This window comes from Streptopelia decaocto (genome assembly GCF_964273445.1).
Source record: "Streptopelia decaocto genome assembly, chromosome: 3".
Lineage (NCBI taxonomy): Eukaryota > Metazoa > Chordata > Aves > Columbiformes > Columbidae > Streptopelia > Streptopelia decaocto.
Window position 1 is genome coordinate 77,527,070 of NC_138656.1, and position 19,244 is coordinate 77,546,313.

Sequence of the window (19,244 nt, forward strand, 5' to 3'; positions counted from 1 at the left end):
AGCCTTTTAGCTTTTTTCTTGGTAAGGCTACACTGATCTTGTTAAGACTCTGAATCATCTGATTCCAGCTTCTTTAAGAACCAAATAAAATGAATGTCTGCTCTAATCCAGTACAGAAAGTGTAAAGTTTCTGTATAAAGAACAATATAAGTAGTAATTCCTTAGAAGAAGCTAAACATGGAAAAAACATTTTCTTTATGGAGAGTAGGGCTTTGTAAAGTTTAGACCACCTCAAGGGCACTAAAGCTTAACCTGTTTGATATTCTGTTTTCTTTCTTAAATCGATTACCTTGTTTTCCTTAGGTGTCTTTACTCTAAAGAATCTCAGCTTTTAGCAGTGACCATGACAGTTGTTGTCTTCATGTCAGGTTGCAAGACTCATTCATTTTTTAACGTGATGTTTTGTGAGACTTGTGTCACAGAAAGAGTGATACACTTAGCTCACAAGAGAGAAGCAACAATATATTTTATTGATCTATGACACTGAGTTAACAGCAATCAATGGTAAATGTGACAGTGGATTCACAAGATTCCATGTCAAGGTACACCTGGTTATTTACTACACAGGGGCAGGGTCAGACAAAACTGTTAGGGAGACCCTCCTGTTGAATCATGAGGTTCAGAGAGGGACCCCCTTGGCGTTCTAAACTGTTTCTCAGAGAGGAGTCTTGGTGCAGATGGATCCACACATAGTCTCAGATTTGGTCAGTGGTTTATGTCTAAAGGATTATATATGTCCAATCAATCCTTTATATCACTTAGCTAGGATTCCAGAGTTTCAGTGTGTATATTCCCAATTCACTTATTGACTATCTCACGCAATCAGGATTCTCTCAACCTCAAGGCGTAACCTCGAGAGGCATCCCTGCTGCAGGGGAGATTCTGGTGTGCAACCTGTTGCTCTTCAGGAGAGCTCAAAGGGCTCTGGCCTGTCCACTATTCATGGAATAAGATGATTGACTCAGCCATATTTGCATACTAACTGCAGTGTTAGTTTCTTCCAAATTTGGCTTGAGTCGGACATTGGCCAGCACTGTGGCCAGGTGGGCGCATTGCCATAAATTAGCCCTTATCTGTCTCCCTCAAATCTGCTTTGAGCTGGATGCAGCCATCACAACCAGACACATCCATCACGACCACCACTGGTGGTCCTCGCTTGAGCAGAGTTATGGGAACAGGTCAGGTTGGGGAAGCATGGAAAGCACACCATGACAACTTGTAAGGTAGGCTTCAGCTGTCTGAAATAGATGTCTAGAGCCGTTTTATCTGCCCGACATTATTCAGCTTGATATCCTACTTCTGCTTCATTTGGATACAAATCTCCCATAGATACTTTTGTTTCTGTCAAGTCTGTGCAGGTAGCTTCAGGAATGTAAAATCTGAGGCAATTATGTCTTGGGGACTGAATCCTACCCTTAGTGCATTTATTGTAATATAGCAGTAGCTTGCTTCAGCACTCATTTAAAAAATAGCTCTCTAGGGTACTTTAATCTTCTAGGATTTCAAGGTTTGTTTTACCTACCACATTGGAGTTTAATTTATCTGGAATTGAAGCTACTCATTTGTAACCCTTCCTTAAGTGAAACAGTTGGGAAGAAAACCAAAAAACAAATCTTTAAATTAACTATCTCACTACCTTTCTGAAGACCTCACTTATTTTACATTGATAAGGAAGGTGGTATTTTGAGACCACTGAATCTTTACAAGAAGGTAGTTGAACAGAGGGAACATTTACAGTATAAAAGTACACTAAAAATCCCCCACAGTTAAACAGAAAACAAAACTGCTTCAAGAAATATTTAGAATTATGCAGTAGAAAACAATTCCAGACAAAAGTATTTTGAATTGCAAGCCTCCCAGAGAGCTTGGGGTCAAAGAAACGGGAGATGTTCTGTACAAGTGTTTTACTTTCTTACAATGGAAACTAATAATAAGAAGGTTAGTTTTAGAAATTACACTGAAATGTTACACTACAGCACATGAGACTGCAAGAATAGACGTATGAAGTTTGCAGTGTACATCTGTAGCTAATTATGAAATTACTGGAACTTTTATTTGGTGACTAAAAAGGATTACATGCATTTTCTGATTTCAGAAGTATTTCACCGGCGTTTAGTGAAAATACTATTACAGCTGTTTTAAGTGTAAAAAAATCATATCTAATAATATTTTAATTATATTTTGCAAAGTAAAAATATTTAGTTACATTTCTTTTGTTCTCTTCCCACCTCATAGTTCAATTTTATACATTTTGAGACAAATCCATAAATGTCCCTGGAGCGGGAACTAGACCCAGGATATTCAGCCCGTTCCTGGAGAATGTACTCCTGACTTTGGTGATTCTGTATGAAGCATCTGAAAGTAGTTCTAGAATGTATTTTTCATTGATATCTGTAGAAACATCATACTTGTTCAGTATTTGTGCACACGGGAGGTAAGAATAATTGTACAGTTCTTAAAAAAATAAAAAAAAAAGAAAAAGAAAATATAGACACCATCTGTGTAAATATCCTTATGTCAATTATATTACTGCAGTAATTCCTGAAATCAGTTACCTGATTTGTATACTGGTTTAAGACATCAGAAATATTGACTATTAATAGTTTCTCCTAATTTGTAGTGGAGAGATTCAGAAAGTGATTAGACAAGTAAATCAAAGAAAAATCCAATGCAGACTAATAGTCACTAGATCAGTCTGGGAGCTGTAGTAACCAGGGGCTATGCTGGCAAATATCTTTGACATTTTCCCAGTTTCTGTACTGTCGCTTTTGTCCACTTTGGGAGACTGTATTGAAGCAGAGGGATTTTTGGTCTGACCTGGAACAGTCATTCCCTGTGTCACTTCTATGACAGAACTGTGATAAATTCCTTTGAATACTACTTCAACCTTTTCAATAAATTATTATTAGCTACTATAATAATGACATGTACCTGTAGTTTCATCTGGATCATACCTCGCTAGCTTGTATGTGAGATCATGTCACTATTCCTGTACAGGTCAGGATGTATAATGTAGTGCCTCTTACATTTTGCAGGGCTTGTTATCCTGTCTTACAGAAAAACTGCCTCTCAGGTCAGAGCGTGTGAGGGCTGTTTTGCTTACATGGTGGAAAACAGAAAACCAGACAATGTTTTTATTTTTTTTTTTTTGCGGGATGGGAGCATTAAGAACTAGTTTTCAACTATCTACGTGGGCCTACAAGTGTGCCAGAAAAGAATGCTTTGACATCTGTATCCATCTACTGTACAAATTCAACTACACAAACATTTTCTCAAAACAGGAATATCCTGAAACATTAGTTGGCCGTTCCTGATTTATACCTCAAAATACTTGAATTATGGTTATACTTCCCCCAGATGAACAGTGAGTCACACCACGTACTTAAGACTTTAACATGTTCATTTTAACTTATGGCGTTTTTTAGAACCAGTCTTTTTAAAACCTGGAAGGGGCATATGTATTGGAATTGCTGATGATTTTACTCATAGCAGAATGAACAGCATATTTGTGCATGTTTGCACTTTTCGAATTTTAGAGAATGTTTTTGCAAGTGATTTAAATTGACTTTGCTAAACATTTTGGTGGGAAAATTGCTTTGAGCTCTGTTATATACTGTAGGTATAACATCAAACAGCTTCTTTGAATCCAATTTGTAGCTTTGATGTTCAAAGTTTTAGTCTAAAGCATAATGCAAATGTAAAACTGAAATGCTTAAACTTTTTAATCAAACTTTCCGCACTTCTGTAATATCTACCAAGCGTATTAGCTTGAAAGAAAAAAAACTGACTGCTTTTAAAGGACACCGAATTATTTTGTCATAATTATTGTGAGATTTTGATGACTTCTTTGCTGCTTATAGATATTTTTTCAAGAAAAAGCATACTGAATATTGTACTTGAGTGATATGTGAGTTTTGATACCTTCTGTCAACTATGTGAATGATTAATTAAAGAAAAAACATAGTAAAAGAACTGAAGCTTCCATCTTAGACCCTGAAATATTGTTCTCATCATAGTCTCATTCTTCAAATTGAAATTTCAATTGCTTTATGTTTTTCGTATTAGATCAACAAAGTTGCTACCTAAATAATAGGTGGGACAACACAGCAGGGCAAACAATCCAGGAGGTTCCTAGAGAGCATTGATGAGAACTTTCTCCTCCAGGTGATGGAGGAGCCAAGGAGAAGAGGTGCTCTGATGTAACTCACTCTCACCAACAAGGAGGGGCTTATTGCAGATGTGAATATCAAAGGCAGACTTGACTGTAGAGACCATGAGAAGGTGGAGGAGTTCTCCTTCCCCTAGTTCTGATGTTTCCTTTCTGAGCTTTCTTTCCTCATTACACCTCGTTAAAGAAAGTTTCCCTCTCAGCCGTCATGTAGTTTTCCTTGCTCTAAATGCATTAGCAATATCTCTAGTTCTTCATTGTCTCCTTTACCTCATTTTTTTGTCCCTTTGTTTCCCTCTTTTACCTCTTTACTAGAAGTCAGAAGCAAACAAGTTCAGAGGTTTCTTACCCAAATCCAAGTGCCTAACTGTGATCAAATTAGGAATTCTTATGTACTTGGAATGGCATTCCCGGTTAAGAAAATCTGAGGAGTTTGAAGAAGAACAAAAAAAAAAAATGCAAGGCTGATAGCTAATGACCTAAAAAACTGATTAGATCTATATATCTGGTGTCTAATGGTAGCCCACTGCAGTTCCTATATGTGTCTTTTGAGACTAGAATGGCATTGGCATTTCATTTGGTTCTTCATTTCTCATCTTGAGTGACTGCTGTTAGTCTTCCTTCTCTTCAGTGTTCCTTCCTTAGGCTAATCACGTTTCTCAGCATCTTCTATTACAAGAAAAACCAAACAACCTTACTGAAACCTTCTACAATATTTTTTTTGTTTCCAACTATTGTGTTGTGGGACTCTTCGATTAACTTTCTTATATTCATGATCGTATTTTTAAAACATGTCTACAAAACTTGTTATAGAACTTCTGTGTTACTTTTGGTTGTGGCTTATACAGAGGTATAGCATTTTCCTGCTTTTACTCAGTTCTGTCCTTTTTATACTTTTAAGAATTGCATGTATTTAATTTGCTAACACATCATCTTCAGAGCTTGCATTCAGATGCTTGTTCATTAAGTCCTCAGACAAATCTCTTTAGAGTTGCTGCAGGATTTCCTTGTTGCTATAAGAATGTTTCCTGAGAATGGTGTCTCATTTTGCAGCTGTGACCTGTTTTAGAATGAGCTAAATTAAAAGAAATTTAGTTTGAATGGGACTGTCAACCTAGATTTATCTGTATGGCTGACACATATATCACTTAGATTAATTCTGCCAATCACCTGCTCTTCATGTCACCAATTATTTTTTATTTACTGCATATCATGGATAAAATTATTTAATAGAGCTGGGCTTAGAAAGCAATTAGAGGCATCCCTTTTTAATTGCTGTTTTTCAGTTATACATTCTCTTTAAGATCTGTCAGTTTATCAGCTTGTGATACATGTTTTCTTGCTATTCTGCAATGTTATTTTTAAACAGTATGGTATGTAGCCATATGTCTAATGCCTTACATGAGTCTAGATCTATCTTGTTATCTTTTCTGGCAAGCTTGTAGTTGTGTAAGAATGACTTTTTTAAAACAACATACTTCTTTGAAACAAAACCAAATCTCCATTTGTTTGGAAAATGTTATCTATCAGATATTTGTATTAATCTTCTGAAGGTTTTCTATTACTTTGCATGGAAGTGATGTCAGGAAATCATTCTGCATGTCATTTTCTATTATTGATATGTGAACATTTTTCCATTTTTGTGATATATCCCTGGAGTTTAAAAGGTAATAGTGACTGTCATAGGTTTTATATTCTTTCACAATATGGTAAAGCAGTTAAACTGATTTGTAGAAGGGCTTCTATTTCTTTTTGTTTCTTAGTTTGGGAACAAAATGGTAAACATAGCATGAAAAGGCATTCTGTCATTCAAGAAAAACTGACACGGCACTGTGCAGGGCATAGAAATCTCTTAATAACTATATTCAAAATGTCATTTCTTAAGGCAAAGGATTACATACTTAATATTTAGCTGAGGAAAAATAATATGGCTTCTAATAGTGCTTTTTGCATGGTTACATTTTTTCAGTACCTCCAGATTTTTAAATATGTTCTAAATGGAGGACTTGAGATCACAGTATTTTCAGGGTTCATTGGAAGCAGAGTGAAACTCATTTATGAAATTACTTAACTGGATGGTTGCCTAGTAACAAATGCATTCTGTGCAGAGTGTTTGAGTTGTAGATAATGTCCTATGTAGAATCTTCAAAACAGTATTAGTAATTGCATTTTTACTATGTACTTTTGATTTTGCGATTTTACTGTTTTTCCATGTTTGTTCCTAAACCTAGTAAATTACCATCTATGTGGACTGATTGACAACTTCTTAATTCTTTTATTAGACTATAAAGAAGATATCAATAAATAAAGACAGGTGAAACATTTGTACAAACTTCCTTCTCAGTCACTTTGAAACACCTGCAATTCTTTTTTTTTAACGTTCTAAGAATTTTCCTTTCTTTTTGTCCTTTTTTTGGATAAAGGGGAAAACATGGATTTTGTGAGAGGCTGAGACTTAGAGCTGTTCTGTGGGCAGGGCAGTATCTAAGTAGTAACTAATGTGAATGCCTGTATGCAGTACTTCATTCTTAGCACTGTTGAGCAGGGAACTTGGAAACCTAAGTTAAGAATTCATCTTCTTGCACATCTAGACTTAAAAACTAAGAAATGCTTGTGCCTAATTTTCTGTGTATCTTTAGAGTACATCTGAAGGGCATACAGACTTGACTGTAGAGGGTGCGTTGAAGTGATTCTGGGTCACCTGAATAGCAGAGTAATTTCTAACCAATGGACAACTCTTCAAAGATTTGAATATGTAAACTTGTCTGCTTCACTTAATTCTGTGCTTGAGTTGAACAATAGGCTTTCCCACTTGATTATAATTCATTCTGTGAATGTAATATTTTAATACATGGAAATGGGAAGACTGCCAGGATCACAAAGTTCAGGAAGAACTTCAGAAGTCAGATAAAAGACTATCTCTATGCATACTCTGTATGCTCTCAAGTGGCAGCTATAATGTAATGAGATGATATGCAAATCTTAAAACCTATTAGGAAGAAAATGATCCTGCTGTGATCAATTTACAATCCAGAGAGGCACTTCCCATACCTGATCCTTTATGCTTTACAGTGTAAACGCAGATGATGCTTGAGTGTGGAAATTGGTACCAGATAACTATCTTCTGTTTATTTTGTTTTTTATACATGGAATTTCATGGTGTGATAATCATGTTCTGTGAATGTGTATGGTGAACATGCTGTCAATTCTCCACATGCCATCATGAATGCTTCTGAATTAGATACACTAATTAGATATGTCAATTAAGTATAGTTATGGCAACTTTATTTCTTACTTCCAGTGTAACATCAAATCAATAAAATATAGTAAAGCTTTCAAAGAACATGATGTGAAAATACTGCGACAGTTCAGTCTTGTAAGTGCCAAATGGTGCTTATATTTTTACTGAGATAATTAAACACATATGAAGATTAAAATGTTAGAGATTGTATGCCAGTAGTGAAGAAAACACACTTAGCTTCATACCACCAGCCAGTGATAGGCAATGTAAACAGAATATTTTGTCATCCAAAATGTCTTTTCAGTAATTTTCACTGTAATTTCAGGAAAGACTATGTATTCATAGTGGCTGGTAGATGAAGGCATAATCTCTAATTGGGACTTCAAGAACCAAATGAGAAGTGATGCAGCACATGGAAACTATTAATGTTTTAATGGACTATATTTACAAAGGGCTTCTGCACATTTTCAAGATTTGCAGATTCACAGTTTGAATCATAGAATACCAGGCTGGAAGGGACCACAAGGATCGAACTTTTCTTGGCAAAACCATAGTCTAGACAAGATGGCCCCAGCACCCTGTCCAGCTGAATCTTAAAACTGTCCAGTGTTGGGGAATCCATCACTTCCCTGGGGACAATAGTCCAATGGCTGATTGTTCTCATTGTGAAAAATTTCTTTCTTGTGTGCAGCCGGAATCTCCCCAGGAATAATTTGTACCCATTACCCCTCATCTTTTCCATGTGACTCTTTGTAAAAAGGGGTTCTCAATTTTCTTTGTGACCACCCTTATATGAATTTGATGCAAGCATAAAATAATTGGGAGAATTGTTATTATACATTTTGTCTTTTAGGGTAAATGTATCTCTCTTTCCTTCTTGATTATTTTTATGTGTATTAATTATGGATATTTTGTGGTGTTTAGTGGATAAAAAAGTAGATGGTAAAAAATAAAGTTTTATTTGTTTGGATGGCTTTGAAAGAAGTTAAATAAATTGATGGAATTGTTTAGAGTCTTAACAGCCTTTATTTAATCATGAAGACTAACAAGATGTTACTATAGAGCTAAAGAAATTGTGTGATTTCTTATAGCACTCTGACTTGATTTTTGTGGCTTGACATAAATAGAAAACTAATTATCCAAATAACTTGTAAATTTTAGATGTATAAATTGAAAAAAATATGTAGGCACTATATACATATGCACAGATATATGCAAAGTATAATGTAGAACGTGCAAAAGTATATTGTGTTTCAAAATGTGCTATACATATTAGTCATTTTAGTTACTTGTCTGTGCTAACTCTCTGCTGCAGTTTTCATGTGGAGTTGTAATTCTGGTTTCTCAATCAGCTCCTTAACTCCAGGGCCAACTGCCAGATCAGTGAAGTTAAATGACTTTTTTTAACAAAGGTTTTGAAGGGTACAAGTCTCAATAAACCAGAACTGTTCTCTAGGCCTTGTTTATATTTTGAAAGAAAACTCTTAACAAACAGCTTACAGTTAATTGCTAAGTAAATTGATACGTCCGTGGTTATTAAGCAGGGCTCTTATTCATTGTTTAAATACTTGAAATGCTTTTCTACCTTCAGATGTAACTGAGGACATTTTCAAACTACTGCTTTCATGCTCTTAGGTGATTTGAAATAAATTGTTATTGAATTTAGTAAACTCAAAGAACGTTTTCCAGATTGGAGCTCAGTTACACTTTCAGATTGTTGTACCTATTATCAGATGATTGTGAACAAAGTATGGGATAAATATATTGGCAAGCAGCTAGTGTTTTTACAGATTCAAGTGGTTTTGTTTTTTTTTTTTTTAAAAAAAGGCGTATAAGCTTTAAGTAAATTAAACATTTGTAGTGAGTGCAAGTGCCCAGGCGCTGGCAGCAGAGGCTGCAGGGTCTCTGTGAGTAGGGGCTGGGGCTGCCCTGTGCTGGACACAGCTGGTTCGAGCTGCTTCCAACCCACCTACCACAGGGCACAGCTCAGCCCAGCACCCAAATATGGTGGTGCCTCTGTAAAACCATATTTAAGAAAGGGTTAAACACTGTGCAGCAGTTGAGAGAGAAACAGGAGTGAGGAAAAACGTGTGAGAAACAACGCCGCAGACAGCAAGGTTGGAGCAGAAGGAGGTGGTGCTCCAGGAGACCAAGCCAAAATCAAACCAAACGTCAAACACCTCAAAACTGTGTGATTGAGTTTAACTATAGCCCTTAGTTCATCAAATAATCCAGCTATGGAAAGTTGTGTAAGAAATGATACTACTTCTTTATACACTCACAGGCGAATGCTGCTTTTGTACCCTGCAGATGGAAGACTTTTGAAAATGAAATCTCTCATGATTTGTCCCAGTTATATCAAAGTTTGCATTTACATATAAGATTTTATAGTATATGGGCTTTTCTTTGCAAAGCTTCTCTTTCTATGAGTGCAGAAGAGTCAATCAGCAGGTTTTCTCTGTCATTTAGATGGTTTCATCCACAGTTTAAATGTCCAAATTTTTGCCATAGGCCCTGTCCATTACCAAACAATGTGGTGGTTTAGTCTGTCTGTGGACTTGTGGTGGGGGTCATTCCTTTTGCGATTCAGTTTAGTATTTTGGTGGGCCTGTTGCTTGCCAGGTCTGTGTTACATTATGGTGTATTCTCTCTTCCTTGAAAATACTCTCTATATACATTTTAATAATCTTTTTTGAAAACTTTTAATTCGTCTCTTTTAATTATGTGACACTTCCTTTCACTTTAACTCAAACACCTGGCTGATTCAAAATCTGTATTCGAAGTATTGTTTTGAACAGGACATAGCCCGGTAGAAGTTACCAGCCTTACTCATCATGAGACATTCACACATTGGAGACAAGTTGAGAACCTTGTATATGGCTTCAGTTATAGTGCCCAAAAAGCCTTTTGAGGAAGTTTACTGTGAACTTTGTTTCTCACTAATTATGCTAGTACAAGAGATGTGAGTCAACCTACACGGCTCTTAATATTCCAGAAGAAAATAGGGAAATTCTTGCATACTTTCCTCATTCAGGTCATTTTTTGAAAATTACCTGGAAATATATATAATATGTAGGCTTTTATATGGAACAGAGTATTTCACTGTAAAGCACTTTTTATCCCTTACCAAATGGGAAGGCATGTAATGCAAACATTTAGGGAAGAAAGAAAAGAAGAAAGGAAGAAAGTCTGTTACAAAGAACTAGAATAGATTGTCTAAGAGAGTTACAGAAAGGCCTAAGCAAAAGCCAATACTGAGGAATGACATGAATTACATTCTTCTTTCTGTTCAGAATTGTGGTGTGATTTGGACTAAGGAAGAAATGATACCAAATTCTCTGTCTTAGCTTTGCCTATAAATTGGACTATCCCTTCTTAACAAAGCCAGTTTTACTGCTACTGTTCCTCCATGTTAGTTAATGACTGCTCACCTTTTGCAGGGCAAAAGTACAATAAAATAGAAAGACCGAATAAGCAAAACTTGATGGAATTGCAGAGTGCTCTGGTTTCTTCAATACAGGATAATCACTAACTCACATCTATTGTTCACCTTCTGTAGAAAGTATTAACTGCTCCTTTCACATTACTGTTTTATAAGGGATGTTTTAAAACTCTGCTTGATTTCTGGGCTTATAACACTTGGATCATTTACAGGTTTTCTGTTTTTTCATAGGTTGAATCTACACAAAGTATGATTAGGATTTTGGGCCTTTCAGCTACATTGCCCAATTATCTTGATGTTGCTACATTTCTGCACGTCAATCCCTTCATTGGACTATTCTACTTTGATGGCCGTTTCCGACCTGTACCACTTGGGCAAACCTTTATAGGGATTAAGACAACCAATAAGGTAAAGAATCATGAATGCCAAAAAGAGGGTTGCTGTTTGTTCTGATCATGCTTCACTTATGTATGTGTAGAGGGTACTGGGTTATTATGGTTCATGAAGCATATTTTCTTCTTTATAAAGATATACATAATTGCAAGGTGCTTTAAGAATCGTATTTCCTCAGTTCACAATACTTGTAAATAGACCTTGCTGTAATTGAATACAATGGTATCTAGCTTTGCATTGCCTCCCCTTGGTACTAAGTTTTGCTTGATGAAGGAGAAATCATCACCCTCAGCTGCAGCAGCTGATTATTCTGCCTTTCTCATTTCAGTTTTGAATTTTGCTAGGAACTATGGTGTTGCTTGTTGGGCTGTAAGAATGCATGTGGAAAGCTATAAGAAAAATATTCATTTATATATATATAAAAGTGAACATCAGTAGAGATATATATATTAACATGACTTACATTAATATTACTTGGATATGTTATCAATTAAAACCTTAGCATGCTAAGCCATTAACTATATGTGTATATTTGATTGAAAACACATTAAGGTAGTCTCTAAATAAGTTTCTTTACTCTTTGTGCTCTTGCTCATTTTGGGAAGCATTAAGGCCATGGTCAGGTATAATGTTCTTACTAAATGTCATAAGTGCAGTGCCACTTGACATGTAATTTATTCTTTAAATACAGGAATTAATACAAACACTTTTCCATAAGACTTCCTATGAATCTCACTAGCTGATAATTAAAGTTTATATAATATAGCTTAACTTTTAGAAGATGTTAATCTGCTGTGATTTAATTTAATAGAAATCAAAATATGTTCAATCAGAAGCTAACTTTGTAGCTTAATCAGTAAGACCATTTCTTTTCTTTTTTTGTAAAAATGGGCATTGTCTTTCTTATTAGGTTATTTAAGTAGTTAATTCCATCTGCAATGCAGGAAAGAAACTTATTTTATAACTGCAGGGAGTCATTTCAAGTCTATACACACAAGAATAGTTTACCATATGGTACTTACAGTGATTTGCATATTTTAACCTTCATTAATTGTTTCAAGTATCTTCACTATTATTTGCTGTTGGTTTTCTTTAATCTTTTCCTGATACTTGATCTGAATATTTAGTTTATTTCCACTGTATGATAAGAAAAAAAGGAAAGACTCCATTTCTTCATACTCACTTTGGAATGTATTTGTGATTTCAAAATCAAAGAAATGTACAAATGATCCTATAAAATCTGAAATTATTAAAAAACCCCACTAAGTTTTCTAAAAAAAACATGAGTAGATGAGGAGATATTAGGAGGTAACAGCTATTCTGGAGTGTGAGTACCCAGCTAACTTGTTTCGGTAATACCACAGCCTGGAGATTTTCTTTTCACAAACAAAAAGGATTTGAAAAAGGATTCTATTCAACATGATACTAGTAGTAAAGCTGCCAAATTATTGCCAATATCAGCATCCTTCTGGTCTACATGAGAGGAGAAAAGTGATGTAAGAACCCACAGAGTCAACAGCGGTTCTTGCAGAACATCAGCAGGTGCAATCAGTGCTGTGTCCATATCCACACTGATGAGTTGCAAGGAGATAGAAGGCTTGTACTTACTTTAGATTGATGCTTTGCAACAGCTTTCTGACATGCTTCATCCAAAACCCCTCCCAAAAAAGCCAATTAGTGATTAGCACGTGCACACCGTAGGCAAGCTTTCCAAGGCAAGGACAGCATGGTGTGTTTATTATGCACAGAAGTTAGCCAGCAAAGCTCTTAAAACACTGTACGTTGGAACTCTTAGAGCAAGTTTGGCTTCTTCAGTCAAAGATCTGTCAATGTCAGATATTTTTGTTTAATGTCAGTTATTTTTCTTTATGTTTTCCTTTTTAGGTATAGATGCAAAAAATACATAGTTACATTTGTATATGTGTATATATATTATATATACAGTATATATAAAATAATACACATGTCCACATGTGTATTTGTGCACTGTCCCTGGACTGTTCTCCATAATCATTTTTCACTTGTTCTTATTTGAAAAAACAATTAATTAAAATGCTAACCTCTCCTTTTCAGAATAATTTGACTGGCTGCTTTTCTATTGCACGCGCGTCCGTATTTTCTCATCTTTGTATTGCTATACTTGTATGATTACAGATATGAATGTTCTTTTCTTCCCTCTAAAGCTGTTTTAAAGCTAGGTTTTTTCAACTTTCAGCTATTCTAGATAACTCCAAGTACTAAATTTCCATTTTGCAAGTTTTTACATGCTTTGCTCTTGTAAAACATTTCCTTGTGTCAAAAAAAAAAAATGGTTATAGAACATGAATGCACAAATGAAGAATGGAGTGATTGCTCCAACTTTGAACTTCATTTATTTATTTGGATTTGTCACAAGCTTAACACTGAAGTTCATTCAAGTAGATACATGCTATTTATATTGTGATGCATTAGAGAAAAAGAAAAAAATATTTAGAGTACTTTGAAGAATACTTTTCATTTCAAATGAGCTCTTTATTTTGGAACCTTCCTGAAACTTTTTAATCCATAATTGGAAACTCTGTACATAGTGCTTCCAGTCTTACCTGTGCATGACCCAACTGTGAAGACACTTCTGTTCTTTAGAGCAAAAAAGCTGACAATCACTGTTTTTCTGGCTGTGTATATCTGCAGTGTAAAAACCATTGTTATATTACCAACTGGAAAGATTTAATGCTAGGTAAGATGATGTATTAAATGGATATTTCAACAATATCCTGCAGAAGTAAGATTCCTTAATATGAAACAGATACATTTTAGAATAGAACTGGGTTAGGTCTCTTTATGAAAAAAACAACAGTCACGTAATACATTTTATATTCACTGCACTTACTCATATTTAGTCTACTTATTTTCATGTTCTATTTGTGTACACAAATACCAAATCAATATTGTTAGGAATGGGAATCAGTATATTGTAAATTTAATTGCATTATCACCTTTTTCTTTCATGGATTACTGTCAATTTCTTGATATGTATTAAAAAATACATAAAGATAAAAATGCTTTGAATATGAAGTATGGTGTTTGTTTTTCAGGTGCAGCAGCTCAATCATATGGATGAAGTATGTTATGAAAATGTGCTGAAGCAAATAATGGCTGGACACCAGGTATTTATTTTTGCTTTGGTTTGCATTCAGAACACGTATAAAGAAAACAGTTGTGATCATCATAATGATGTATTAAGAATTTTTTTTTAATTATTGTTATTTTGAGATATGTCGCTTAAAAGGTCATCTCTAATCTTGAAAACACTTTATTAGAAACAGCATGCAAGAAAATCTGAGCAGGCTAAATTATGTTAGCTTCTAGCTAAGGTGAAAATTCCTGTTACTTTGTAGATCCCTTATAGTAATTAATATATATTCATGTCACTTTAAAATGATGAAGCAAAGTAGGTTAGTGCTTTGGAGACCCTACACTTAGGTACATTTAATGATTAAAAAAAAAGAAAAATATGGTGCTTAGTTATTATTCTTAGCCTTTCCCATAACTTTCAAATTTTAGCATCTCCTGTAAGAGATGAGGGATGAGAATTATGTAGTGTTCAAGACATGGTGCGCAAGGGCTCAGCATCTGTCATTTGAAGTACCCTGGGGTTTGTGTTTTGTTTTCTTTTTAAAGGAGTGATCCGTCATTTTGCTTCACAATAGAGGTTTCTGCAGTGAATTTTCAAGGCTGATATTCCCCGCCGCTAAGATTGTGGGCTTAACTCATTTGCTTGACTAGTTTCTCATTCTGTTGTTGTTGTTGTGCTCCTGAATCACCCCCACACAATGTCGCATTTTTGTTAGAACTTTGCACATACAGCAGTGTGAGTAACGACAGTTGTGGCAGATACAGCACCTGTTCGGAGCATGAACAAGTGCTAGTGCACTATGGTTCTTGAAGAGGCTTTTCACTAAATAACCTATATATAAAAGAGAGAAACTGTTTCCCCCACAGTCACACTAAAAATTGCACATTTTCCCCTTTTCATGTAAAATTCAGATAGTGATATTTTTTGAAAGATGAACAGTTGGTTTATGACTAGGGGGGGAATACTTCGGCAGCAGCTTCTTAGTCCTCTTGATTTAACACCATCCTTCCACTTGTCTTCTCTTGTTGATATCAGTTACTGTTGTTACATTCAGAAGACTTTCATTAAGTTACATATGGAAATGCAGATATTTTCCTGAGTGAAGACTGTTAACATAATTTGTTGACAGTATCAAGAGAACTTTAGTTTCATTTCTCCTTGTTGTCCATTATGCACACGCCTTAACAAATTCCTAACACTGGGGTACATATAGTTGCTTATCTTTTATTTCTTGTAATGATTTTGTGTATTTTCATTTGCTGTAGATAAATCTACAAGTAGCAGATTCTTTAAATTGGGGTGTCTAAATGAGTAACATATCTTGGATTCCCAGCAGGAAGTTGCATGCTGTTCAAGCATATTTATTGCAACTTTCTTCCACTCTCTTTTCTTCACTCTGAGGAAAAAACTGTCTACAAACATATATGATATTATTTGAAAAATTCAAGTACAGTAAGTTGTTTAATTCTGACAGGAGATGTTTTTGTAGCTTTCCTTGAGAACAGTTTTAGTTCCTGTACTGGCAGCTGAGTGCACGAGTGTTTTGTTTTAAGGCAGCAGCTAGAGCTGAAAGAGGCCAAGTGAAGAACTGTAGTCTGCTTAAGGTTAGAGTTTCAGCAGCTGACACTATTGCTGATCTCAGTTTCTGAAAATTGTATTTCAAACTACAAACCAAATAAGGATTGCATTTCCAGACAAGGCAGAAGTGTGGTTTCCCTTGCTATATAAGCGTTGATTTGCTTTCAGAAGGCTTTACTTGATTTGATACGATTGATTGCAAATGTTAATAATTTTCTTTGCTTGAAAATGTTTGTTCTGCTGTGTTGTGGAACTCTCTTACATACACATCGATAATATCAACTAGTTATGCTGGACTTTTCCTCAGAGTATTTAAAACTTACTGGTCTTGATACTTATGAAACAACCATTCATATCTTGAAATGAACTATACAAAAACACTGGTATATAGTCTCTGACAAAGCTGAATCAAGCATGTCAGCTCATTGTATAACACAGTTAAGTATAGTATGTAGCATTGTACCACATATGAAAAATCAGGGATTTTTAATATGCCATGATAAATGATCTAATCATTACACCAACTGCAGATGTTAATAAGTGGGGGAAAAAAAAGGTCATGTAGATTATTAATATTACACTAGGAGGGAATTCTTTAGTGTCTTTACACAATTTTGAGAATAGCTTTTGATCTTCTAAAGTTATCACCTCCTTCCAGTGTTCTTAGATTTTAGAAGACCATTACCTTGTGCCCATATTCGTTGTAGTGTTTTACCATAGTGCTCCCTTACCTTTCTTAGCTTGTGTTATCCTCAAAACTTGTGTTTATTTATAATACATTTTCTGCGTGTAAAGTTTGTTTGTTTTTTAGCAAAGCTGTGGTTATTGCTAAATATACTTCTTAGAGAGCTGGGTGCACACCTTCCCCTTAATACTTAGGACAACATTTCCAGAGCAGTTGTGTATCTCTGTGGAATTCAAAAAATGTTTGGAATTTTGTAACTATTCAGCGCATGTGACAGACACCTTCCTGTGGCCATCAAACATTCACAGAGTTGTCTCTTTTAAGGTTATTTACCAGAGACTTTGGAATATTTTAATAAATTAAATTCAACATTGTTTATCTACTGCTCTGTTAACTCATTTTCAAATAATTCTACCACTTCATTTCTAAGAATTCTACCATTTACCCTTACAGAAGTCCTGCTGATGTGTCCCTGTCATATTATAGGTTACAGTGTAATGTTTGACAGAAGGTATATGTTCATGTGTTTTAATAGATGTACGTGTGTTTTCATTTTTTAAGACTAGGGCTTGTAGGAGGTAGTTGTATTCTACAGGCATGTGTTTTGACAGATGGAGAGAAGCTTTTTATGTTGATTTTTCAACAGTTGTCCTCTGCAAGACTTGAAGCTCTTCCTGGCTACTGGGAAATTAAGAGTTGGTGATTCAGCCTTTAATTTTGATCCATCTGCTCAAAGTAATGAGATATCTCATTTGTAGGCTTCACTTTGAATTACCAAATGCAACTGAAGCTATAACATTTGTCTTGTAGCACAATTCTGCTCTTGTTTAACTTGAGGAAAGATATAATGATAGATGACTTGCCCTACTGAGTTTTCCAGGGGTTTTGTTATAGAAACTTTTTATCATCAATCAAGAAATAAGATCAGAAAATATCCCAAAGGTGTCCAGGTGCTTTTGAAGTCAGCGTGCTCCTTTTGTAGGATCACTAACAATGTAGATCTTCATTAGGGGGTTTCTCTGTCAGATCCTCTTAAGACTGCTTTAAGTGAGAACCTCTAGTTCTGTTATGTCCGCTTTCCTGGGACTATCCTTCTGTGCTCAATATTAGCTGGTGAATATTTGTTTTTGCACCTGAAATTACACACTGTTTGTCCAAGAATGTGAATCCCTGCTCAGTTGCAGGCAGAGTATTTTTGCCAGCATTTATTTTCTGAGATACTGTTCCCTTGAAGAGTGGGTGAAGGCTCAGTCATAGAAAATTATCATTCCTTCAAAGTGATTACAGCTGTCTCTTGTCAGGCAGTCACCAGTATTGGGCCATGTGAATTAACAGTATTAATTCAGCCACAGAACTGGAAAACCTTCTTCACATTTTACAGCCCCGTGAGAAGGGCATCTAATGAAGATGAGTTCTGGGGAGAGGGCAGTACATTTATGAAGTAGCCTCTAGAGAACCATGTAAAACCAGCGAAGACACTGGCTGAAGACCATGCATATCAACATCATTTCTGTAATAAATTGAAACATTGCATTACTAGCCAGTTTAGGACAATGCATGACATACTGTCTGTATCTTCAGAAAGTATGAGGGGGAAAACATCCGCTTCATGTTATGTTTTGAGAAATAACATAGTATTTTTAGGAGTTTGGGGAAATAACTTAGTATTTTAAGGCTTTTTTTTCCTATGAAATGTATCACATGCAAATTTTAACTTTATGTTAAATTCCTTTGTGTAAAAAATATAGAGCTGTTTCTCTTTGCCAAGGTTCACTTGCTTAACTTCATATCCTAGGGAATTAGCTCTTTTTAACTGACCCTCACTGTTGTATAGGATCACATCCATTATATCACCTGCTGTTGCTGACCTTTCACCATTTTATCCCATTACCTTGGTTACCAAGAGATGATCACATGTTTCTCTCACTGTCCCCATCACCTCTTAAATACTTTTACTGTTATGAATTTCTCAGAACCTTACTCTTTTCTGTTTCTTTTTTTTTTTTCTTTTTGTGCTCTGAACATTATGTCTTCATTTAAGGAAAAAAAAAATTAAAACCTGAAACTGCATAATTTTTCTTGGGGTCTTGTTAATTTCCTGCATTATGAATCAGAAGGGGAGGTACTGAAGTTCTTCGAAAGCTTTCAGAGGAAGACTTCCTCAGACTGCACTCAGAAAACTCTCTTGTGTTTGCTGCATTCCCCAGACTACACATCTCTTCTGTTTCTGCAACCTTTTCTTATTTTTTTTCTCATAGCTGATTCTCTTTGATATTACTTAAACCTTCAAAAGAAGTCCTGTGTTCTTTGTCCTTGGTGTTATTTCAGCAGGTCTCTTATATTTAATCTCCGCACCTTTTCTGTATGGTTTGGGGTTTTTTTGTGTCCTTCAATACTCTGCTACTCATCTTCAGCCACAGGTATCTAAGTTGCCATCCTGGTTCCTTACCCAATAATGCCCTTTGCTGATTTGCCATTTTGGCAGTTTATTACAATTTTCAACTTGAAATGCCTTTGGCAGTCTCCTGTCTTCTGAAACCTCTCTTCCTTTTTAAAACAATGAATGTCTCTGTTTTCCTGCTGCTTCTGAGGGTTTTCTGTGTAACTCTGAGATGACATGTT

At 35.4% G+C, this 19,244-nt stretch overlaps 1 protein-coding gene across 3 annotated transcripts in view; it reads left to right on the forward strand.

Moving 5' to 3' along the window:
* Nucleotides 1–19,244, forward strand: part of ASCC3 (activating signal cointegrator 1 complex subunit 3) — a 268,045-nt gene that overhangs the window by 102,926 nt on the left and 145,875 nt on the right. For all 3 annotated transcript variants that reach the window (XM_082047295.1, XM_082047293.1, XM_082047294.1), the window contains 2 exons: nucleotides 11,083–11,259; nucleotides 14,319–14,390. In XM_082047295.1, coding sequence (XP_081903421.1) covers nucleotides 11,083–11,259; nucleotides 14,319–14,390 — 249 coding nt within the window. The remainder of the gene's footprint in view (nucleotides 1–11,082; nucleotides 11,260–14,318; nucleotides 14,391–19,244) is intronic.